This window comes from Musa acuminata, chromosome BXJ1-11 (genome assembly GCF_036884655.1).
Source record: "Musa acuminata AAA Group cultivar baxijiao chromosome BXJ1-11, Cavendish_Baxijiao_AAA, whole genome shotgun sequence".
Classification (NCBI taxonomy): Eukaryota; Viridiplantae; Streptophyta; class Magnoliopsida; order Zingiberales; family Musaceae; genus Musa; species Musa acuminata.
Genome location: NC_088337.1, coordinates 9,526,317 through 9,550,537, shown reverse-complemented (window position 1 = coordinate 9,550,537; position 24,221 = coordinate 9,526,317). Strand labels below are relative to the sequence as shown.

At 38.6% G+C, this 24,221-nt stretch overlaps 4 protein-coding genes across 5 annotated transcripts; all 4 read right to left on the bottom strand.

Annotated features, from left to right (window-relative positions):
• Positions 1–4,953: 4,953 nt before the first annotated feature.
• On the bottom strand, positions 4,954–5,337 carry LOC135596422 (stigma-specific STIG1-like protein 2). The gene has a single exon (XM_065088474.1). It carries the CDS (start codon positions 5,335–5,337, stop codon positions 4,954–4,956), a length of 384 nt encoding a protein of 127 aa, XP_064944546.1.
• A 1,198-nt stretch (positions 5,338–6,535) lies between these two features.
• Positions 6,536–14,718, bottom strand: LOC103971224 (pyruvate kinase 1, cytosolic). Its single transcript, XM_009385191.3, has 16 exons — positions 14,482–14,718; positions 14,191–14,287; positions 13,956–14,053; positions 13,431–13,586; positions 12,940–13,017; positions 12,561–12,692; positions 11,572–11,652; positions 11,337–11,408; positions 11,162–11,251; positions 9,626–9,770; positions 9,403–9,491; positions 8,369–8,464; positions 8,186–8,253; positions 7,988–8,087; positions 7,677–7,736; positions 6,536–7,001 (listed from the first exon to the last, which is right to left on the bottom strand). Exons 1-16 carry the CDS (start codon positions 14,548–14,550, stop codon positions 6,849–6,851), a joined length of 1,584 nt encoding a protein of 527 aa, XP_009383466.2. The 5' UTR covers positions 14,551–14,718; the 3' UTR covers positions 6,536–6,848.
• A 1,436-nt stretch (positions 14,719–16,154) lies between these two features.
• LOC135596588 (dehydration-responsive element-binding protein 1F-like) lies at positions 16,155–17,328 on the bottom strand. The gene has a single exon (XM_065088645.1). The coding sequence runs from the start codon at positions 17,264–17,266 to the stop codon at positions 16,475–16,477; it is 792 nt and encodes a 263-aa protein (XP_064944717.1). The 5' UTR covers positions 17,267–17,328; the 3' UTR covers positions 16,155–16,474.
• A 2,356-nt stretch (positions 17,329–19,684) lies between these two features.
• On the bottom strand, positions 19,685–24,126 carry LOC103971223 (tRNA dimethylallyltransferase 2). 2 transcript variants are annotated; one of them, XM_009385190.3, is made up of 10 exons: positions 23,824–24,126; positions 23,660–23,718; positions 23,500–23,568; positions 23,323–23,395; positions 23,122–23,216; positions 22,162–22,236; positions 21,193–21,555; positions 20,984–21,059; positions 20,726–20,889; positions 19,685–20,018 (listed from the first exon to the last, which is right to left on the bottom strand). In XM_009385190.3, the coding sequence occupies exons 1-10, from the start codon at positions 24,092–24,094 to the stop codon at positions 19,899–19,901; spliced, it is 1,365 nt and encodes a 454-aa protein (XP_009383465.2). In that variant the 5' UTR covers positions 24,095–24,126; the 3' UTR covers positions 19,685–19,898. The 2 variants fall into 2 exon arrangements, with proteins under 2 accessions (XP_009383465.2, XP_009383464.2); XM_009385189.3 differs by having other exon boundaries at positions 23,660–23,739; positions 23,824–24,125.
• Between the last annotated feature and the right edge of the window lie 95 nt (positions 24,127–24,221).

The window sequence follows — 24,221 nt, the reverse complement described above, 5'->3', positions numbered from 1 at the left end:
AGTATACGACGTAAGAGATTTGAAAGTGATATTTTCTAAAAATAAAGATGCAATATAAATAAATAACATATAGATTTTATAAAATAATAAATAATCAAGATATGGAGTTCTATCTTATTCTACTACCACTATTTTTCTAACAAGTCACGCGACACCCTCAGCACGTAAAACGAAAGTCTCCGATAGACTTCTAGTGGGGATCGGGATCCAATCGACGTCTTAACGTAATCTCGAGGGACTCGACCAATCACGCTAAGCCCGTAAATGTAGGCAACTCTTGCCAATCACAACTCTTTGTGACTCTCGTCCTATTCAGCTTCCGAACCACCATAGTCTCAAGGGACTCGATCAACCATGATGTTTGATTAAGTCAATACCATCGTTACAAGATGAGTTTGATTCGATTATATACCCTCAAGGGACTTGACCAAGCATATCATATCCTCATGTCACCGATGACATCTCTATGTCATAGACAAGATAGCGAATCGTGATATATGTGAGCCTCGAGGGACTCGACCAACTCAACCTACATCGAGAATCGGTCCCTACCTATAATGATAGAAGGCCATGTGGGTCAATCTAATTGTCACATGTTTACCGACTTAATATTTAGAGAGGGGATTTTGATTTGGTCTCTTAATATGACGTATCACACATATACATATTTAAATATGCATCAACATCGCATGCAAATATGTATACATATCTAGTGGGTGCATAAGCAATCATACATCATATAAGTAATCACACCAGATAATCATGGACTACAACCTAATGTGATCAGGCCCGAGCCAATGGGCCTAATCACTCACATCACGATCTACGTGTGCAGCGGTGCATCTCCACGCTCTGTGATCGTCCATCTCGTCCTTATCAATTCCATCGGCATCTCGATGCATCTTCATACATCACGATCGTCCGTCTTAGCCTCATGGGTCCCGCTATCACTTCAATGCTTCTTCCGCTGTGCCTCCTCATGTGATTACAACTTAATCATACGCACGCAAGCCCAATAATAAATGAGAATAAAATTGGAGGCTCATAGGCCCCAATAATAATAATTACATCATATGTACGCACACATCACACGGTCCATGATTATCTGTCAACATCATACATCACATATACATATTATAATATATGACTACTAGATAAATAATAATATATATTTAAAACTTTTAATTAATTAATATTTTTTAAAATTAGGGACATGTAGAGAATTTTCTAAATTATGAGAGTATTTTGGTACTTTGGATAGAAATGACAAAAGTTGACATTTTCAAAATTTAGAGGGGCAAATTTGTTATTTTTATAAAACCCTAATCACCTCAATGCTTCATTGCGGTCACCGCCACCTCTACTCGTCGCAACATCTACCATATGTGTATGACCCTTTAGGCCTAATATTGAGCTAGACGTGAGTCATACTAGTCAGAACTCCTTCTGACTCGATGAATTATTATCTTCGTAATAATTCACTCGACTCATCGACTACAGACGTACTATGTCACTACGTTGCAGCCCCTAGACGGTATAAGGGAATCTAATCCTTTGGACCTATCTATCCTCAGTTATCATGTATCTATAGTCCCTCATCTATCTAATATCCCAAAGACCATATACCGGGGATGATACTATCTGACCCATACAATTTTTGCTCGAGTCTTGCTCTAATCGGATTCTCCCGGAGAACTCTTTCTCTCTCAATCCGAATGATCCTGACCAGAGGTTTGTCTAAGCAAGAACACATAGGATATTCCTCTCATAACACCTAGAGCGGATGATCCTTTATCGATACTCAATAGCCCTCGTAAGGTTGACTACCACTCCCGATGACTGGCTATGCTAGATTTAGAACTTTCAAAACTATAAGTCTGGTATCAAAGAGTGAAGTACTCATATAATACATCTTTGGTATCTCAAGTATAAGGACCAGGTACACCACTGAGATAACAAAATCGTTGTCTAACAATGATGTATCATTAACCATCCAGTATTCCATGGGCGGATCAATCAGTGAACTCATTCTCCAATGAGCACATGCACTATAGCCTTAGTGTCCCCATATGGGCAACTATAAAATCAACTGCCTCCATCATATGGATGGGTATACAACACACTAGTCTATCCGATTATCTTGATGTCCCTCTCGAGTAACTTATGATTAGGATTATTTAGGGTATGTGTTTAAAAGTGAATCGGTCTCATTATCGTGATCTCATCACGATCCGATTATCATTCCACAGATCCATAGACATCACTATATATATATATATATATATATATATATATATATATATATAAAGCAATATAAAGTGATAAAATATCAAATAATATAATAAAAAAAGAATGTGTATTATGTCACATGTATCATCACTCACGTGATTGGTTTGTAGGGCACCTATGAATACCAATATGATAGGTGTTGCGACAAGTAGAGGTTCGAATATGAGATATCCATTAGATCTTATTGGATATCTAATAAGTCATTGAATTATTAGATCCGAGATCTAATAAGAGTTAATAAGAGATTATTGGGTAGAGACCCACTAATCTAAGAGGCTTTGGTAGTTGAATGGAGATCCAATACCTAATATGGTAGGATCGATTATAATAAGTTGATAGGGGGTCTCTTTAAATAAGAGGAAACTAAAGGGTTATGGGCTATGTTTTTTTGGCTACCACCTTCTATTCTCCTCTCTCCCTCTCCTCCTCAACCGCAGCCCCTATTTGAGACGTGTGGATAGAAAAAAGGGGTAGCCCTTTTTTGATTGTGTGGTGCGCACAACGACGAGGATTGTGTAGTAATTTGAGGAGTATCTTCGTAGCCTCTACCGTGTGGATTACCGCTAAAGAGAAAGACAATTGATCTTCTTCATCCTCTCCCATAGATCTGTATATTTTTAGATATATATAATCTTCTTAGGTAACACATCTTTCTTATACGTGCAGTTTTTAATTTCACGGGTTTTTGCGCACTAACTTTTATACGATGATGAAGCCTTCTTTTCATTAGGAAATTCTAAGATTTTTATTTTCTATTCTTTCGCTGCGTATGTGATATCGTTCCAGATTTCCCAACAAACCTCAAATGGGATTTAAACTCACCATGTACCGTATAACCAATATTTAAGGTAATCTTGTGTTATAAGGTTAATGCCATATTGATCAATAAGTAATTAAGACGTAAATCAAAATTTTACATGCAAATACATTTTTTTAGAAAAAAAATTATACTAGAAACTTCAATTTTTATGTTTTTTTTTTGTTTTGACAAGTGTGATCGTTTAAAATTTAATCACTTGCATTATCAAATGAGTTATCAACGTTAAGTAAACTCCAAATGTTTATAATCATAAAATCTCCCATAATTCAAATATTAAATAGCAGCTTCATAAGATGCGATATATCTGATAAGATCAGAATAATATAAACCTGAAAGAAATTATCAGAATTTTCATAATAAACACATCATTAATAAGTTGATCAACACGACGAAAAATGAAACGAAAAAAATCAATCCTTTTTCAAGCAACACAATCTCTAATAGGAACGGTGATGTTTTGTTTCGCTTCAATTAAATTAGTATTTTTTCCCAAAAAAATAATTTTACTGAGAAAAGAACAGTAAGAATAAGTCGATTCGTATGTGTGCGCGGGAATTGCGCGCTTAAAGTCATGAGGAGTTGGCAGTCTTTGGAGGAAAAAGTGCGGATGTGTTCACTTCTTGGATTCAAAGTCAAAGCCAACCCATGTCAGCAGCCTTCATCGGTCAACCGGGCAGTGAGGTCACATTTTGTGGATCTGTGCTGGAATTGCACCGAATGGTGTTGACTATTTTTCCCGCAGTTTTCCTCCGTCAAAATGTCAAACTGGTCATGGTGCTTTTTCAAGTACTTGTTACCCCCCCTTTTGACTTGCTCTCCATGCAAAGTCTCAACCTAATTGAAGTCCAAGGATTGGTAGTTTCACTTCATCAACACTTTTTTCCCTCCCTATGTAAATACTTTTGTGTGCATAGTCATCCAAGTGTTGTTATGCCAAGCATTCATGTGAGTTGTAGAGAAACCCTATTGCTCCATTCTTTAATTATTTTTTTATCACTGAAAATTAATTATTATTATTATTATTATACTCCATTCTTTATTTTTTTTATAACTAAAAATTAATTTAAAAAATTAATAATAGTGCACATATCCACGCACAATATTTACGTCATTTAGTACTATTCGCCTATCTCAATGGAGAAAATTTGAAGTCTTTTCACTTTTATATGAGAATGAAACTTATTAAAAATAATAACTCACTTTTCAATCTTAAGGCTCCTTCTATGTGCTCTCACATAAATCTCATAAAAAAATTATTTTTCACTTTTGAATCTCCATATGTATTAGAGAAATTTCATATCTTTCAATACCATCTCACATTAAAATCTTAACAACAATATATATATATATATATATATATATATATATATATATATATATATATATATATATATACATATATATAGTTGAAATAATAGTAAACTGTGGTTAGATTAACGTAGAAAGTCACCACACTTAAAAAATGCCATTTTCTCACATATTTTCCAATGAATATATGCAAATTATCTTTTTTTTTTCTCCACAGAAATTTAAATTCTTAACAATGCTCTGATTGCCATTATTAAGTGACTGATGTTAACACCTCAAAAATAAATAGGAAAGAAAAAAAAAACAATTTTAACATTTCACAAGTGAGAAAAAAAAAAATCAAAGGTGGCCTCCTGTCTTAATTATCTTCACTTCAAACGAACGTCAAAGAACTCCAAGAATACTACATTTGTGTGTATCGACCACCATCAGGTTCTTCCTTCTCCCGCGGTAGCTTCGGCGCTTATACTTCCGAAGCTCATGCGCAGGAGAGGAAGACGCGTACTGCGGGGGGGGGGGGGTGGAACTTCCTTCTTCTACGACGCGTAGTCGCACATCCCGTATCTGCAGAACCCACCGGGTTTGCACCGGTTGCCGCAGAAGCCGCAGTTGTTGGGGTCGTAGAACACGTTGACGCACCCGCCGCCGCAGCACATCTCCCCGAACCGGCACCGCCTCCCGCACCGCCCGCAGTTGAAGAAGTCCGTTCTCAGGTTCACGCACAGCCTCCCACAGCAGTCCGGCCCGGGGCTTCCCCACGCCCCACGGCACATCCCCGGCACCTCGTCGCACGTCTTGAACCCTCTCGGCCGGTGTCGGTCGCGGAAAGGGTTGTAGCTTCCGAACCACGGTGGCGCGTGCTTGTCCCCGTCCACGGCGGCCATGGGAAACGCATGAGACGTGACCATGGCCATGGCCATGGCCAGTGCAACGGTGAATATGAAGGTTCGCATCTTGGGGCGAGTAGAGAACGAGGATGGGAGAAGAGGAGCAGGGTGATGCGGGGATTTATAAGGAGGAGAAGGGTTGACCGTGGAGGTAAAAGATTTGGAGTTAGGCCTCGTGATGGAATGAACGGGGAGATACTTGAAAGAAGCCTTCATACTGATGAGATATTGTGACTGAGGTTCGTAGATATGTTGGCAGCCTTTGGTAGTGCACGTATACCTACTGGAATCTGTCATGAAATGGCGAGATGTTGTGGACGTCAGTTTGAAGTGGAGTTGTCGAGAGTTCATCAGATGTTCAAATGTGAGAAAAATGCATACTATTTATAATCGATGATCCTTGAAATAATCAAAATACGTTTTGCATTAGAACAATCCTAGATGTGACAGATCGATCTAATGGTGGTTTTGCGCCACGTTGATGTCCACGTACCGAGGTGAAGATGGACGATTTGGATGTTTACAGTAGATCTCATGGACAAGGCTCTAGTGACGTAGTTGATGTGAGTCGAGGGCTCCTCCATCTTGACCACACGCTACGAGAGTCAGGAAGATCTTACGGTGAGATTAGATTGCGAAGCATTCGGACGTTGACCGATGCTTCGGTTTGACTCCGCGCGCCTAATTTAGCTCTGGGAAGAGTCGCAGAACCATCGTTGTTTCGTCTTGCAAACCAAGTCCTAACGTTCATACGCCTTTTGGATCTATCTGCGTTGCTTCCTCAGCCGGTGGATTAATTTTGTACTGCGAGCGACCAAATATCTTCAAATTAATGATCCATTAGGAATGTCATCTCCGCTGTACCGGCCATGGGGGAGAGGAGCGGCGATGGCATTTGCATTTGAAGTTTTATTTTGCGGATTAATCCCTAATCATAAACGAAATCGAATAAAATAATTTTGTCGTGTCGAAACGAACTCACCTGTTGTTGTGCCTGAAGATTGATTGGATGTCCACTCCACGTCTCGCTTCCTCGCTCGATAGCACACTCCTTGTAAGTCGAGGATTGATTCAACAAGGAGCTCAAAAGAATTTGAGTCTGATTCATAGAGTTCAAAAAGTCAGTGCATACCTTTTCGGAAGTCATGGATAGATATAATTCCATTCCGAAGAGGTAGTCACGATAGTCAAAAGCAACAAGACTGGAAATCAAATGGTAGTCTGATACGGATGAGCTAAAATTGGTAGGTAAAACACAAACGAGACATGCAGTTCTCCAACATAGAGATTGGTCCAAGACAGACTTGATGATAAGAAACCAACTAGAAATCCCATGCCAATGGCTGTTGCGGAAATAATACAGCAAAAATAAACTAGTGTAGTGCAATTTCTCAATTGCGGAGCGCTTGAAGCTTATTTAGGTTATATTTGAGATACTATTTGCTGGATGAGAGTTTATTTGATAGACTCCCTAAGAAAATGCGACAAAACAAAATTAGAGCGCATTCAGTCAGCTCGCTGGAACTTTGCGGACCAACAACTTTTCAATCTTCCAGCTCGATAATCTTCACCACTGAAGCATCCCCAACTTTCTGGCACACAACGACTCGATCGTGAGACTTGATCAGACCAGAGGCCTTGCCATGATCGAGAGCAACCTTTAGAACTGACTCGTTGGTGGCACTGGTTGACTCAGCCTGCAAGAACAAAGCAAGCAGGCAAGATATTACATGTGTTACGGTTAAATGAATGGAAGCCAGCAGGCGAGCTTTAAAAACATAATTAGCTACAGATACCCCACCCCAGCATATAATATATTAAAAAAAAATCAACCTCAAGCAGGATCATGAAATTAGCGTAGTCCTGCCAATGATGATGACATTGATACCATTGGATGTCCATTCAGCAATGTCCTTTAGCAGGAGACTGTATCGACTACTTGAATAAATTGCACATACTAAGGCATGGTCCTGCCAATTCTCAGTCTGTGCCTTCGCCAATAAAAAACTTTGGCCATGGTAAATTACGAATTGTCTTAGAAGAACTTAGAAATTAAGGTTTCTAGTCGATTATATAAGGCAATTGGCCTAGATATATAAGTTAACAATAGATCAAAGAGAAATGACAATCAAATTAAGAGAGCAGTTCAAAAGAAAAATCAATCTTTCATCAGGACATGTAAAACACTGTATCTTTTGGTTGGAAAAATGCCAGCCTTTGTAGATAACATGTTAGAGTAAAACAAAACAGGATATCCTTGAAGTCATTCACAAGAAATTTTATCAGTTGGAAGAACTGCATCATCCACAATCGATATATACAAAAATTACATAAAAGATAGATGTTGATGATGAGAAATAAAATTTACTTACAGGATGGCGAGGATCAGCAAGCATGGGAAAAAGGCCTCTAACTATGAGCGATTGCCTAGCCTGCCAATATTATTAGTTTTCATCAGTGTTGACTAAGCTGTAAATGCTAATAAATTAACCATCTGGAAATCCAATACGAGAAAGAAGAGCCGAGGAAATAAAGCGACATCACCATTAAAAAATTACAATTTACTGGAAATAAAAAGAAGACAGGAAACAAAATCCCTAATTATTAGTATAGCATGACAACGATTGATGGTTGAAGTACGGCGTACATTAAACAAGAAAAGGATTGATACTAGAGTACATACTTCAAAAGCGCCACTGAAACTCCACCGAAGTTGGTTTGTTTTAAGCCGAGGGATGACCACAGAGAGTACAGGCATAGTTGGCCTATATTTTGCAATTAACCTACATAAAGAGAAATCTCAAGCGTGTCAAGACTTTTTGATATGTGCCAGTGAACAAGGAAAGCTACGTATCTGAGTGACATTCAACTGAAATAGTACCTTGCAGCTTGTCCAGATGAAGTGAAACAAATTATCACAGAAGCCTTGACTTTAATAGCAGCACGCACCTAAAGATGATTATCGCAAAACACTGAGTCAAGCTTTTTTTCTTCTAACTCAAGAGAAGTACATTGTTTGGATAGTAGTTGATTATACTCGGAACAAGAGAAGGTAAAAACATACAGCTGATGAAGCTATGGACTCCAGGTGGGTCATTGGTTCTCCAACATATTTCACAGTTTTCTTGAAGTACAAATCCTGGTTGAAAACCTTCTCTGCCTGCAAAAATAGTTTTATGGTGAACAAAAAACAAAGCAAAGCAAAGTGAAGAGAAAGGGAGGACAGGCCCCAGGGACTTGAGAAATGCACATTGCAAAAACAAACAATAGATCACAAGAGAATGCAGCAAAATCCAAGAAAAGAAGAAAAAATAACTTCAAACAAAAAGGGCAAAGTCTTCCAACCACTATATTGGCAATATTCTTTTTTCTGAGATTTAGTGTTTGTAGGTTTAGTCACAGCTTTTATCTAATCGGTTACATTAAACCCTTTCAGTGTCCCGACATCCACACACATTTGTCAGATTCCTGTAGTTTTGTGATCATGTTAAATATAGCAATTAATTCATGCAACACAAACAGAATAAGATGTGCATCAAGTACTGACCTGTGCCAGCGAAAACATAGTTTTCTTTGTGGCATGGTTTGCAATACCGTACCGTACCACTCGGTACAGGCAGTACATTGGTACACTTTAGTGTACCATATGTCGGTATGCTCGGTATAGCTTGGAACGTACCATACCGACAGCTGATCGATACACCAGTATGGAGTATTCAGAAACTTGCTTTGTGGCAAAATTTAGAGAAAAGAATATTCATCTTGTGCTACATAATAACCTCTTCTTTACATTTAATACCAGGATTAATAATAGATTATCTTTCTCCAATTATGCAAAACCTTTTCCAAGCACAGAAGGCTGATAAAAAAGCTTCATATAATCATATTACCCATAAAACATATCAACAAATGCAAAAGCAATTTAGAAACAGAAAGTGTCACAAATTTATATGAATTAGAAAGTTGAATATTGGGAAGCTATATCCATCAATTCATAATCTTAATCTTCCGTATATTTTATGAACTTCCATAATTTGCTATCTCAGTCTATTATAAACATTTAAGATGATCTAAAGTAAATATGAACAGAGTACTAACCTCATAACAAATTCGACCCACAATTGAAATAGTCTCAACAGGGTACAATCCTCGAAGAGTTTCAGCACCTAAAAGGATTGCATCACTACCTGGGGAATTATCAAGATTGTTAAATCATAGTTTTATCAATGAACAAATCACTAAATGCATGAATTTTTAACTACAAAATTGGTCATAACCAAGACAATTTAGAAGAATTGATTTCTTAAGCAATAGACTATACCATCCAGTATCGCATTTGCCACATCAGTTGCTTCTGCACGTGTTGGTCTCAAGTTGTCGGTCATGCTGTCAACCACACGTGTGACAACTGCTGGCTTTCCAGCCATGTTACATTTATAGACAGCTGCCTTTTGAAATAGAAACACCTGTTGAATATCTTGGTTAGATAACAAAGTACTAACCAAAAAAGCAAAGAAATAGATACTTTATGGAGACAACAATAAGAGCAGAACAAGAATGCCTGGCCATTTGTCCTGCCCTGATCTTAAACTATCAAAATGAGTCAACTTTGCAAAACTACAAGTACAAAAAATCTGCAATCTGCTTGTTTAACAACTTTCTAATGGACACTTGTTATCCTCAAAATATCTGCTGAAAAAGATTTTGTCCCTTCAGATGTTAATAGGTCTGTTTTTCTTATTAACAATTTTCGAGTCCGTTTACATCTATAATAAGCATAACTATTCTTATATCCACAAGCATCATATATTCACAAAATAAGAAAGACTTTATGGGAAGTTTACATCTGAATGATGGACCAATAGAAGTAGTGTCTAAATTACTTCATGATGAAGCAGAACTCAACTAATGGGAAAAATCAGAGTCCCAAATTTTACATTATATACTGGTATTATCAATCAGTGACAACACAAACCTGTAAACAACACACCAAATGACTTTAAGATACAAAGACGCCATGTCTGTAGAAGCAAGGAAATTTCAAGAACTAAGTTCAAATAATCGGTTATTGAGTCAAAGACCAGGCTTCCGCAATAATTTATCATGCCAATTGGAACGGAGACCAGGCCGCCGCAAAATGCCAGTTCCCCTCTTCATGACGAAGAGTCTATGGGTTCCAATCCTTCTAGAGGCTTTACATGTGTAATTCTCTAAGTGGTGGTTTACCTCCTTCATTAATCATTACTTTCTCATTAATTGGAACCCAATTGGAATACTGAAGGCATACAGTTAAAAAATAAGCATATTTATATAATTTACCCCAATTAGACACAAACACCTAGCATAACCGACCCATGTAGCAGTGCTCATATCCTGGTGGGACAATAATATTTACAAGAAAGCTGAAATACATGTACAACCACGTGTACAATTATTTCATGCAGTTTTTACATCCATTATATTGGATATTGCTCCCCCTGATATACTGCAACTGCCTGAGATTAACACAGACAGAACTATACACAAATCAGTGCATTATCCGTGCAATTCAACACCATGGTTTGCAAGCGAAAAATGGTTTCACAACTACAGATCCAAACAGAAGAGAAGACAATAGTCATTATCAATGAAGAAGTTCAAATCCAGAATAAACAAGGCAATGATACCTAAATGAGAAGCAATAAATTGAGACTTAAAAATTTAAATTCATAATTCAAATGACACTTGCAATTATAATTATATTATGTTTTACAGAGCCAAATATCAGTTTTTATTTATGTCTAGTGGAATGTCAAGAAGTATATCAACCGTATAGTATTAGCTACATAAAGACCAGCCACTAAATAAAGTTCCCAACCTTCTCAGGTGGGAGATCTATTCCGAGATTCCCACGTGAAAGAATAACACCATCTGCTTCTTGTAGAATCTCATCAAAGTGTGTGAGACCCTGCAAGAAAATGAGCATTGCAACTCACAATTATAAAAGCTATAAGGTTAACTTTCTGACCAACTTAATTCCTGTCGCAGCTAACCTCTACATTCTCAATCTTTGCAAATATTTGGGTTTGGTAAAGATCACCTAACTTCGACAGGAATTTCCGAGCCTGCATCAAGTGAGAGAATCACAGTTAGAATATTGTAGACCACTAGGGTAATTGAACAAGTTGAGAACCGGTCAGGAAAATTAAGGGCTGTACACCTTAATGAACTTATAGATTGAATATAGGAAGAGGAACAAATGTGATGAATATGACTGAAATAGCTTACTTGCCGAACATCTTCTGCATGCCTTGTATAAGATAATGAAAGGAAATCGATTTTGTTGCGGACACCCCATGTACTTATTACCTGCGGTATAGACCATATGTTGAATGGGATAACAAACTTCTTAAACACACTTGACAGTATATGTAATCCAGAAGCAGAAATAGTACCAGCAAACCAGAACCTGAATTTCTTAAAAGATAATTTGTCTTCCTACGGTTAGCATCTTGGTTTAAATGATGAATATAACAACATGCTCTTTGTTCAATATACTAAAAATACTAAATATATGTGTTAAGAAATCAAAATTTTTCATCTAGAGGAGCACACAACAAAGTTAAAGAGGCAACATCATTATGTAGTGGACGCGAAAAAAATTTGAGCACTGGTTGACTCTAGTAGCCAAATCATGAAACACACTTGGAATATGATTAAAGCCTCTCAAGCAACTTGCCAAAAAACAAACCTTCTCTCACTCAAGAGATCACCGCTAATGATCAAGGTGTAATCTATGGAAAAGTAGAACTGCGAGAAATGAACATTACCAACCACTATATACATCAATCTGAGGAATTGATAAACCCATGTCTAGCAGCTGACAAAACTCAGTTTGATAAAAATTGTGAATTGAAGATACAAGACCCATCCTTTGGTAGGTTTCAGGAGACCTTAATTGAAAAAATATCAAAGTAATAAATGCCAGACTGATTGAGTAGAGGAATGCTAATTCTATTTCAGATCTTACTCCAAACACAACCCTTCTTTTTTTCACTTTAGCATTATATATTTCACATTTTTATGCAGCATTTTGTTTGTGACGAAGCTTCTTTATAACTGCTTTTGATAGTTGCTACATAATGCATCTCAACATCTACATAGTCAAAAAAGCAATTGAAGAGTCAATGAGTTCTACGCATGAAAGAACAGCAGGATAACTTATTAGTATGCTCAAAAAGCAACACTGGTTAGAGTGTCATGCAGATGTTTCTTACACTTTTGTCAGCTTCAGTAAGTGTTGGCAAGTCAACACGGATTTGAGATATATGAAGTGTGAATAGTGACCCAGTCAGAGTAGCAGTGTTTTTTATTTTGCAGACCACATCATCTCCTTTCAACTCAGCAACCTGAACAAACACAAACACACACAGAAGCAAAAAAATTAAAGTCAGCTACCACGGAGCCTCAGTAACTTGAATAAAAAGTAATAAACATAAGAAAGCTTGGCAAGCTTAAATATACAAATTCCTATTTAAGGCTACTGTTCCAAATCAAGCCACGTTAGTTCATTCCCTTTCATAGCTGATATAATTAGTTTTCAAGTCAGCTATCAGTCAATCAAGGTTATATCATGTAAGCATTCCAAAGCCATACCTCCAACCAAACAGAAGTAGTTTCACTTCCAGTAAACAAGTATTGGCCAATAAATATTGTGTCTCCTGGCTTCACTGCCTGCAAAAAAAAATCAAAGTTCATTGTTTAAAGTTATAAATTTGGAGTTCAAAGCAAACTTATATATGAAGTTTGTTTCTTATAGTTACAAACTTGGAGTTCAAAGCACACTTATATATGAAGTTTGTTGCTTATTATTACAAATTTGGAGTTCAAATCACACTTATGCTATCTGGTAGATCAAGGTTTTATTAGTTCTTTTGAGTTCTGGCTTCACACCATTAATCCTAATCGACTCACCTTGTCTGGTTCATCTATATGTCTCATTTCGGTAAATTTTATTAATTCAATTAATACAATACTAGTGAAAACCTGTTAGCAATAATATGGTGCGGACTAAAATGGGTGTGAAATTAAAAAAGAAAATCATTGATATTGATGAAGACAGCGAGTTCAAGATGGTTCCTGCTTGCCTTTGACAAATTACTAAAGTTTATAGGCAACAGCTGGGATGATGCTTCCTGCTCCTGATCTGGCGTTAAAACAACCAAAGTATCAGCCTCAAGCGAGATGGCCTTCTCACTTTTGTTCACAACCTGTAACTCTGGACCCACAGTATCTAACATGACCTGGAAAACAAGCAAAGGTATTGTTCATTACACCTCATTCAACAAAAATGGACTATATAATGGGAAAACGCTCCGTCGGATCCCAATTTGCAGATAGTCTCATGATCATACAGATGCAAAAGAGAACAAACAAGTAGAGAAAGATAAAAGGATACGGTTATCAGCCTACGGTTGCTGAGCGAATTTTAGCACATCAAATATAAAATGCTATCAGCGCTTTCATCTTCCAGCAGAATACGCAATAGAGAAATTAAGCGCAAACTACATGGCAAAAGGCAAAGAAGGACGCTAGTAGCTAAGATGAAAAATAGTGTGCAACTGGCAAGTAGAAATCCGTAAAGTTTAGGTGGCTAACAACCAAAGACTTACTGCGCAGAACTTTTTGGTGCTCTTAATAGCTGCCTTGAGATTTTCCAGGGTCTCCTGATGATAATCGACGTCTCCCCACGAGAAGTCAAATCGCGCCACTGCCACAAGAAGAACACGGTCAGACATACATTCTCATTGCAGTGCCGATGACCCAAAACACCAAATGGCTGAGTGATGCGAAGCAGCAAGCTCCGATCGAGGCAGCACCGGAAGCTGGGAGGAAGACGAGGCATACCTGACATGCCGGCCTTGAGGCAGGCAGAGATCACCTCCACCGACCGTGATTTGGAGCCGAGCGTCCCCACGATCTTGGTCATCGCAGGGAAGAAACTCTGCGAGGTCACGACGACATTCAACACATCAGTGCAAACTTGAACGAAATCGAAGGCTCCTCTTCGCCCGGAGATGTAGCAGAGGTTCCGATTTGACCTCTCTCTCCAAATCAACGCATCTACTTGCTAGTTCTGGGGGGGAAGAGGGGCATCCATATCGAGATCTCGGAATGGGGGAGAGGGGAAGGACATACCGGCTTCGATGGCTCGAGGATGGAGGCCATCCTGATGGGTTCCTCGAGAAGAAGGTGCGTGGAATGCATTCTTCCTTCTCACTATTGGCTTCTGCTGCTGCAGCACCAACGACAGCCGGCGGTGGAGAGGAGGAGATCGAGATCGCTGGATCGTCGGAGGACGGGCAGAGTGGAGGAAACAGTCGAGAGCACAGCCTCAGATCCCCTCTTTTAGTGACCGACGGATGGCGCTCAATCATGCTGCGTTTACTTATATATCCTTGGAGACATGAAATATCGTAAATGCCCTTCGAACTTTAATACAATAAATGTCTTCTTTTTTGTTTTTTTTCTGTTTTTAGGGAAATTATTTTTAATTTTCAGAATTTTTAACAGCATTTTTTTTAACCTGTGAAATATTTTCTCACTCATTTTCTCATTTTTCATATGGATTGGTTGTGAATTAGTCTCGTTATAATAGTTTTACACTATGTTACAATGTTTTGCAGTAATAGCAAAAAATTAATATAATATATTTTTTAGTAATATAAAAAAACAATATAGCATAGTATAGAAATACTATGATGCAATAAAAAAATTATATTATAATATTTTATAATTTTGTTATATTATATTATATTTTTTAGTGTTAATAAAATAATATAACGTAGTATAATAAAAATATACTATTTTTTATGAACTTATATAAAATATTACTATGTTATAAAATATTATAATATTATATAATATAGTGTTATAATATATTTTTTTGATATTACTAAGGTTATTATAATAGGATCAATCAATAGGAATAGGAAAGAAAGAAAAAAATATATACTATTTGAGATGTGAGAAAAACCTAAAAAGTGATTTTTTTTTTGGGGAGAAGGGGGGAATTGGCTGAACATTATTCATTCTCAAAATATTGTTGTAAATCATAATATTATTATATGGAGTGAGGCTGATAGGGAGATGATCCAAACAATGTTGCTGCTTCTACTTCACGTGATAATAATACGTCACTATTATACTTAAATCAATATATTTTATTGGGAAATAAAATAGAGGAACAAACTTGGTCCGTCCAAAAGCCGGCACCGAGGAAAGGATCACGTTTCAACTTTAGATGATGGGATTGCGACTGGTCGAATGGCGAGCGGTTGGCCTTCTCTTCTCGTGTGGCATTGCCACGTTTAATTTCTTTCAGCCGCGGTGTTGTTTACTATTCGATAGTTTATTATATGCTATGATCTAATTTTATCTTCTTCACTAATTCGAAAATTTGAAATATTCTATTATCTCCTATCCACTCTCTTATCGTTGTTTTTGTCTTCCTTTTTTTTTATAATTTTAATAAATATAAAAAATATATATATAATTTAATAGCTCTGGCAAAACTCACTGGGAAGAAGAAGCTTAAAAGCCCTGAGGAGGTTCTCACCGAATTCCCAACTTGTGACTTCACAGTGCATGTATTCATTGAACTTCCTTGGTTACATATTCATTGAACTTGCACAGTGCATGTATTAAAAGCCCTGAGGTTCTCACCAAATGTATATTATATATTCATTTCACACAATTAATCAATCAGCTCCCAAAAACATCATGAGATTGTCTTTCCATGTATTACAAAACGAGAGAAAGTAATATAAAATTCAATTAAGAGTCCATTTCCTTAATGATACCAATAAGAAGAAGATACTCTAATGATTAAGGTGCATTTAAGATAGATAGATAGATAGATAGATAGATAGATCACAAGTAACATTTTAATGTACCATAAACATCTAGAAAATACACTAAAAGACTAGTCTCCCTTACCACAAGACTACTGTATTATTGAGGTCTGTTTTCCACGTCGTCATCCCCATGCACGGCGACCAACGGGACTTTTAGGACATGGCATCGGCATTGCCACCCCTATCTAATGAGACTTCTCTCTTATATGGATGGATACTACCGAGTCTGAATCTGACTGACTACCAAAGACACTACTGGTTTGGTCACACGCGCACTACCACAGCGACAGGTCCATGAGACACTCGTCCACACCATCCCCATCGAAGCCTTCGAGCAACGATGGTGGCGTCACCAGCAATCCCCTCGCCATGTCCTCCAGCAACCCCGGCATGTTGAACAGCGCCTCCTCGTCCACCAACACCGGAGCCGCCGGCGGTGCGCCCATCGATGGTGGCGTCACCAGCAATCCCCTCTCCATGTCCTCCAGCAACCCCGGCATGCTGAACAGCGCCTCCTCGTCCACCAACACCGGAGCCGCCGGCGGTGCGCCAGCCTCCACCCCATCCCTCCCCGGAGGAGTAATCCCAGAGGCTGTCGATTGCCCGGCTGGTGGCGCAGTCGACGACGGTGGTGACGAATTCGAAGGGGGGATCATCTCGGCAGCCTCTGCGGCGGCACGGCGGACGTCATCCGGGGCGGTCGACTTCGCTCGGGGCAGCGCCCAGGCTGAGTCGGGGAAGTTGAGCTGGGCCGAGCTGCCCCGGAGGGCGATGGCGGCCACGTCGTGCGCCCTGGCGGCCACGTCGTGCGCCCTGGCGGCCATCTCCGGAGTCGGGAACTTCCCCAGCCAGATGCGGCCCTTCCTCTGGGGCTCGCGCACCTCGCACACCCACCGGCCGCCGTTGCGCTCCCTCACCCCGTGGTACATCGGGTGTCGCGTCTCCCGGAACTTCCTCCGCCCCGCTTTCCGCTTCGGCGACGGGCCCGAGGTCGACGTGGAGCATATGGTCGAGAGGTCGCATGACGAGGAGGAGGAGGAGGAGGAAGAAGAATCATCAAAGCCCATCGTTCTCTTGGAGGGGAGGAGGAGGAAGAGGCAATCCCGAGCAGTTGTTGACGGATATTGCCGCTAAGCATGCTTTCCATTATATATGACCGTTAGCTGGAAAGGTAACGTTGGGCGATGTCCAAGTCCACGGCGGGCCGCACGCGCCCGAGACGAACAGGGTAAAAGCAAGGCAGATGCGACGCTTCCACAGTCACATTTGCGTAAAGGAAACGTTGGGAACGTGTTGTGCGTGCGTGAAATCTCCGGAAAAAAAGGACACTTGCCCGAAGCACTATTAAAGCAATCAACCCCCTTTCTTGGGACAAAAATAGGTGTTCAAATTGGTTCCAACCCAAAGGTTAGGGGGTCAAAGTGAATCAAATCCTTTTTCCGATTTAGCTCGATTAAAATAAGATATGTACGAATTTAAGTAATTGTAGCTATGCAAAATTGATTGATTGATCGATCTAATTTGATTAACTAACTGGTTAATTGATTTATAATTTTAAATAATTTTAATTTTTTTTTCAAATAAATCGGATCGATCAATTTGGTGAAACGATTCAGTTCGATCGAATCGAACAGAACCATCATCATCCAATCGGATCGACACGATAAGATTTATGAAATTATACGATTAAAATTAGGTTAAATTGGGCCTTTTGATCGATTTGATTTGATTAAGGGACTAAGACACTATATAGTTGATATATTTTTTTTAAATTAAAATCAGCTCGGTTCAATCTAAATTGATTAATCAGAGTATCCAAAAAAAAAAAAAAAAAAAACTTATTCAAAATCAAACTATTATGAGCTAACTTTAATAAAGATTTGATTTTTCAGTTTAGTTTGAATACCTCGACGCAAACGACGCACTCTTCTTCTCCCATCAGATAAATGAAAAAACTGACCGGTTCGGTCTAAATCGATTAATCAAAATAATAATAATAAAATAACAAAAATTATAATCTTCAAGATCAAATTATTAATAAATGGATCCTAATTCTAATTTAATTTATTTTTTTTTTCTATACGTACACAGTCTCCCGAGCAATTAAGCGAAAACAATGGTCTTCTGTGGTCTCCTACAGCGGATACTGACCAACACACACGTTCATCGGAGCAGTTTTGCTGAAGTTGACTCCCCTAATGGAAACAATGGCGGAAGAAGAAGAAGAAGAAGAAGAAGAATTCGAAGAAGAGCCGATGCGGTTGAAGTATGAATGAAGCTGCCGAAAGAGAACAAATCAGTGGTCGTCATCCTCCTACCTACCTACGTCTGTTCAACGTGCACGTTCTTCTGGTTTCTTCCTTTACGATTCGTCCCGTCCTGCATTTCTTTGTTTTCTAACATCAAATACGATTAATCGTTTTGTTTCAAACTTTTCGTAGATGATATTTGAATGCGTCTCTGTCGAGACAAATTTTCTTCAGAATTAAAAAACCTTCAGAACTAAGATTAGACAATTAAAATCTTTCACAATAAATCATCATCATCATCAGGAGGAGGGTGGTCACAAATCACAGGTTCACACTAAAGATAGATCTCGTTATGGGGACAAACACTGACTGATTTTAGGACTAGGATAAGAAAGTCCTTGCGTTTTCGATTCTCCAACCCTTTTTCAGATTCCTAACCCTCCCTGTTAGGGCGAACAATGCAATTCCCAATCACTACTTTCCTGAAACCGAAAGTGGATCGTCACTACATGAGTCTACAGTGCAATCAAACATCCGTTGCATTACGATGCATGAGAGCAGCTAAACAAGGCTGGCTGGAAGATTGAGAAGCCCACACAAAAGAAAAAACCTTCAAGCGAGCATGAGAGAGATTACCAAGGAGAAAATGCACTCTCTCTTGAGAACAAGAAAAAAGATGAAAAAATATTTACTTGAGAACAAGAACGGGACCGAAAAATATATTTATATCCACCCTCCTAACCTTTCTCTTGCAAATTGCAACAGATCAAAATAACCACCAACCTGCTATATTGGGCAACACACATCTTTGGTTCGATTGCTTGTAGGCTAATAGCACGCCCACCTCAGTCTCGGAGACCAACTTCGGTTCTTTGATCCCATGTCAAAGGCTGATCCTACATGAAAGCACAGAGTCAGAAAGGTTGAGGAACTACCAAAAAACCTGAGTCCGTAGCACCGTAGTAGTCCATAAAATTAAGGTAACAAGGTTCACCATAGGGTTACACATGTGAATGCACGGTTTGACTTCCTAAAAGCCTGCCAAAACCAAGAGCTCGAGGTTAAGGAAAAGGAAAGATTCAAAAATTCATGAGCTTAAAGTTCATGCTTGAAGCATGACATAAGATTTTCCATAGCAATTATAGTGAAGCAGAAGAGTAATCACCGACCGTAGCAATTAAACAGAAACAAGCCTGATGCAGGAACACAACTAGAATCAGGAAAAAGCCATCAGAATAATAATGCGAATGAACTAGTAATGACTAAATATCTCAAAAGATGTGGCAAGAAATTGACTTTACAGCAAGAGTATTGACCATGTTTCAGAAACTTATATCCTGATCTTGCAAGGAATCAGCATCACATAGCAAAGGAGCAGCCAATTACACAATTGACCGAATACCGTAACGATACTTCAGATTAGTTGTGTTAACCAATTTAAGACACTTTTCTATCCTGCTCGGGAGGAATCTAAGCGCTTCTTCAACCGAAAGATCCTCTTTCTATGCCCACGGCCTTGCTTGTGCTGCTCCCATTCGTGTGCCCCTCGGAGAACTTGATTGCCACAGGCCTGTAAAAAGAATAATGTTAACCAAATCATGGGTGTGTGTGTTCAGAAATGATCAATTAGCAGCACTGACACATCTGCGGTAATCGATTGTCAAGCATGAATTGGAAGAAGAATTTTTTCAGCTTCAGTCATTGACATTTCTTTATAGAAAAAAATATTTGAAGGGGGCTAGCGCCAAATGGGCATGCTATTAAAAGAAATAAGCAATCTGGCATGACCCATGCATGAAAGACATCAGGAAGAACACACAATGAAGCTATAAGAGATAAAAGGTGCGGCTCACTGCACGAGGCTTTCACCGAAAGAAGCCTAACAACAGTCCCAAACGAGTCTCAGTATTCTATTACCTGCAGAAATAGTGGTTGCACCAAACCTAACCATGCATGAAAATTAACAAAAGAGATCAAAATAAACAAAATGGTGCCTTGGAAACTATAAGACAAAGCATTGCAGCTTGTTGAAAAATCTGACTAACACAAATAACGTTTCATTCCAGTGCGTAACAGGGAACGAAAGAAATTTTCCAAACCTTGTCAAATGAGGAAAAGACCATTTTAAAGTACCCAGAAATTCGGTTCTTTGCCTTCGGAACCTTGGATTTGATACCTACCTTTTGGCAGCTAAATTTTACTAAACGAATTTAACTAGCATCTGGAATATAATGGAAAATGAACAACCAATGCGTATAATAGCAGAGCTAAACTAACCTCGCATATATATTGGGTCCACAAGTCCCTCAAAGCCAGATTTTTACTCTGGAGACATTGTTCTTGCTTGCCGGTCAAAGAACTTGATTCTTCCAATAAAAAATTTCTGACAACATTGACACAAGGCTCAATAACTATTTTATGCCATGTATCTCCTGAGTTGCCTGGAGGAACATGCAAAATATATTACATAAAAAAGAAATATATTGATCATGTAAAGTACTTGAAAGGAATAAGAAGTGAGATTACAGTGCATACAAGAAAAGGCTTCTGTTGCATCAATACAGTGCAAGTCCCATCCGAAATATGCCTTCAACTGATTAAGCCTTCGTTTCTGAAATGACAAAACCACTTCAGTGTAGCTTTTAGGTTGACATGATTTTATTTTTGCATAAATTAAGTCATTAAGATAACTAAAGCTAAGTTTGCCATTGAAAAAATAGTATGAGAAGGAAGAATTTATTTACTTGACGACGAACAAGTTTACGTGTGTTGGCTTTTAGCTTGTTTATGGCTTCAATCAACAAGGTTTTGAGCTCACCACCATTCATATCCAAAATCTCTGATAAGTCTGGCCGTGGGACCTCATTGGACTCTTCAATGGAAAAGTAGCTTTTAAAGAACATCTCAAATTCACGAACACCAATAGCCTGACATAAGCCTCGGGTATAATCTGTGTTTGGACTGTAAATATCATGGACTTCATCCAAAAGTCCAGCATCGATCATGCAATCAACTCTTTGTTCAACATATCTATCCAGCACAGGAAGAGAAACATCCACCCATACGAAACAACAATTGTATCTGAAATTATCAGCACGTCCCCACTTCTGCACTGGCACAAGAAATATCAAAAGTTAAACATAAGGAGGAGAAGAGTGCTTCAACCTTACAGAATATTTTCAACTATATGTGATGCTGAAGTATTCGGCACAAATCTAATTGACATACAACATTAACATGCAAAAAAAAAAAACTTGAATAACTGGTGGATTTAAACGAACAAAGAAGTTACAACAGGATATCATGTACACATATCTCACAATATATCAGCAGAAAACCTCAAAATGTAGACTTTAGGGAGCAAAAGAAACACATTCCGTCAAGGATAAATAAGCAATATTCAATAAAATTGGCATTCTCATATACTAGAAATTAGTGAGAATTGTAATAACTTGAGGCATTCAGCTCATCTTCACCAATGAACGGATTATTGTAAGTTATCACTCATGAAAAACATCATAACATCATCTGAAACAGGGAACATATACATGAAACAAGAACAAAAGTAGAAAGTAGGATGCAAAAGTAAAATTTCACTTCACAGAGTCAGCATATGAGAAACAAAAATGTTCATGATGCATCATCGCAAGCCAAAAGATATTTAAAAGCTTTAACAAATCATATTCTCCAAATCTAATCAATTTGTATCCTACCTCAGCATTCTCTCCTTGGAAAAGATGACTAGGAAGGACACCTGAGCTTTCGTACAAATTGAGATAACGTTTTATCTGAAAAAACACCAAAAAAGCCAACAGGGAAGATGAACTTTAAAATTTTGCATAAATTAAAAAAAAATAGCCATAATGGACAGCATAAATATGAATGCTCATTTTGGCTGCATGAAATGTTTGTATAAAATTTTCCAGCTCAGATTTAATCAGCTGAGGAATAAATTTAATCTGCATGATGATATGAAGTCTGGTGAAGTCTTTGAAGAGGATACTCAACATCGAAAAGAAAGTCATAAGTGCAAGATTTCTTATATAGCATCATAAACATGTGAGGATCATACATGCAATAAGTGCAAGTTTGGTGTGTTTGTTGAAAACTTGTAATTAGTCTCATCTTAATGACCATATGGTACCATGGAAAATCATGCATAGTTGTCCGAGAGAAAAACAAAAGCAGCCTAATTTAGTAATCATACAATACTTTGTTTGTAGAAAGAAATAAAGATCTCCAAATGTCAATTAAAGTTAAGAAACACGACAAGAAAGTTGATGCTATAATATGAAAATCTTGGTATGTGATCGAAGGTTAAGGTCCTGAAATGCTTTCTTGGAACTGCATCTCATTCCTAATACAACATATATGATCCACCAAACAAAAGAGAATCATTTTCATGCATCTTACTACACACACTTGCTATATCATAAACAGAAGAGAGGAACCAGCTAAACCACGAACTTGTCTTGTTTCAAAAATCAGTTATTTGGCACACCATCTATCTTAACATTCTTTTTTATTGAGTTTCAAGTATGAATGAACAAACCATCAACGGAACCAACCAGTAAACATAAACCACAAACAACAATACAACTAGGACCAGTCAACAGCTAAAATGACAAGCAAATGGGAGAATCAAATCAACGGAAATTATCAGGAGACTTTACCTTTCTATGGTCATTCGGGTGGATCCTGTTGGCTGCGACTGGGTCGATCTCCTTAAGCTGCTCGAAGCTAGCAACTTCATCAGCTCCACCAAGTTCTGATCAGCGAGATTTAAGATACAATTGTACCGTTAAGAGGAATAATTATCCAAAGTTTACATACAATTCACAATATGGAACTAGTGCAGCTGCCCTATCTGACACCTTGCGGGCCATCCAGTGAGCAAGATGCCAGATTTTCCACCACATCATCGACAAGGAATGGACTCACAAGAGCCTAACAAGAATTAACAACCACAAGAAATAACTACAAGTGAAAAGAACATTTATAGGTATTTGAAGTCTAAGCTGGAAATCAAACGGATAAAGTTAATGATGAACCTGGATGTAGTAATTCGTACCCCCGACGACAACTGGGAGGCCATCGCGTGACAGTATGTCATCTATGATCTTATACCAACAAAACGAACAAATTACCCAAATAGACCCAAAAAAAACCTGTGAAATAAATAGGTAATCAAACGTAAAAGAAAGGTCTTACCGGAATTGAGAGATCACGGAAATCTCTGGAAGTGAATTCGACGGACGGATCGATGGAGCCTAACAAGTGATGCGGAACACCTAATGTAGTATTCATGCCGAACACTCATGACAAATAAACTTAAGACGAGGAGGGGGGAAAGGAGGAGGAAGACAGGAACTAACCGTTGCGGTCGGGGAGGGGGACTTTGTTGGTGAGGACGTCGAGGCCTCTGTAGACTTGCATGGAGTCGGCGTTGACGACCTCCACGCCGGAGAAGTGGGAAGCGAGATCGATGGCCACCCGCGACTTCCCGGCCCCCGTCGCTCCCATCACCACCACCACCTTCTTCTTCTTCGCGGCCGTCTTCTCTCCTCCTCCACCGCCACCGCCGCCGCCATGAGAAATGGGCTCATTCGAAACCTCGAAAGGGGCCGCCTCCCGCTCGTCCTCCATGGCTTCCCCTTCCCGTCCTCGTTGGGCCGAAAGGGCTTTAATTAACCTTACTCGGCGCGCGTATATATATATATATATATATTTATTTATTTATTTATATTTATATTTATATTCATTATGTATGAGA

Coding starts and splice junctions, on each gene's coding strand:
- LOC135596422 (XM_065088474.1), bottom strand. CDS start 5,337: ATGGCCATGGCCATGGTCACGTCTCATGCGTTTCCCATGGCCGCCGTG.
- LOC103971224 (XM_009385191.3), bottom strand. CDS start 14,550: ATGCATTCCACGCACCTTCTTCTCGAGGAACCCATCAGGATGGCCTCC. Junction 14,288..14,481: donor TCCTCGAGCCATCGAAGCCG/GTATGTCCTTCC, acceptor GTGACCTCGCAG/AGTTTCTTCCCTGCGATGAC. Junction 11,252..11,336: donor CAAAGATTGAGAATGTAGAG/GTTAGCTGCGAC, acceptor ATTTTCTTGCAG/GGTCTCACACACTTTGATGA.
- LOC135596588 (XM_065088645.1), bottom strand. CDS start 17,266: ATGGGCTTTGATGATTCTTCTTCCTCCTCCTCCTCCTCCTCGTCATGC.
- LOC103971223 (XM_009385189.3), bottom strand. CDS start 24,094: ATGGAGGACGAGCGGGAGGCGGCCCCTTTCGAGGTTTCGAATGAGCCC. Junction 22,237..23,121: donor ACCCGAATGACCATAGAAAG/GTAAAGTCTCCT, acceptor GTGTTTTTTCAG/ATAAAACGTTATCTCAATTT. Junction 21,060..21,192: donor GTAAACTTGTTCGTCGTCAA/GTAAATAAATTC, acceptor TTGTCATTTCAG/AAACGAAGGCTTAATCAGTT.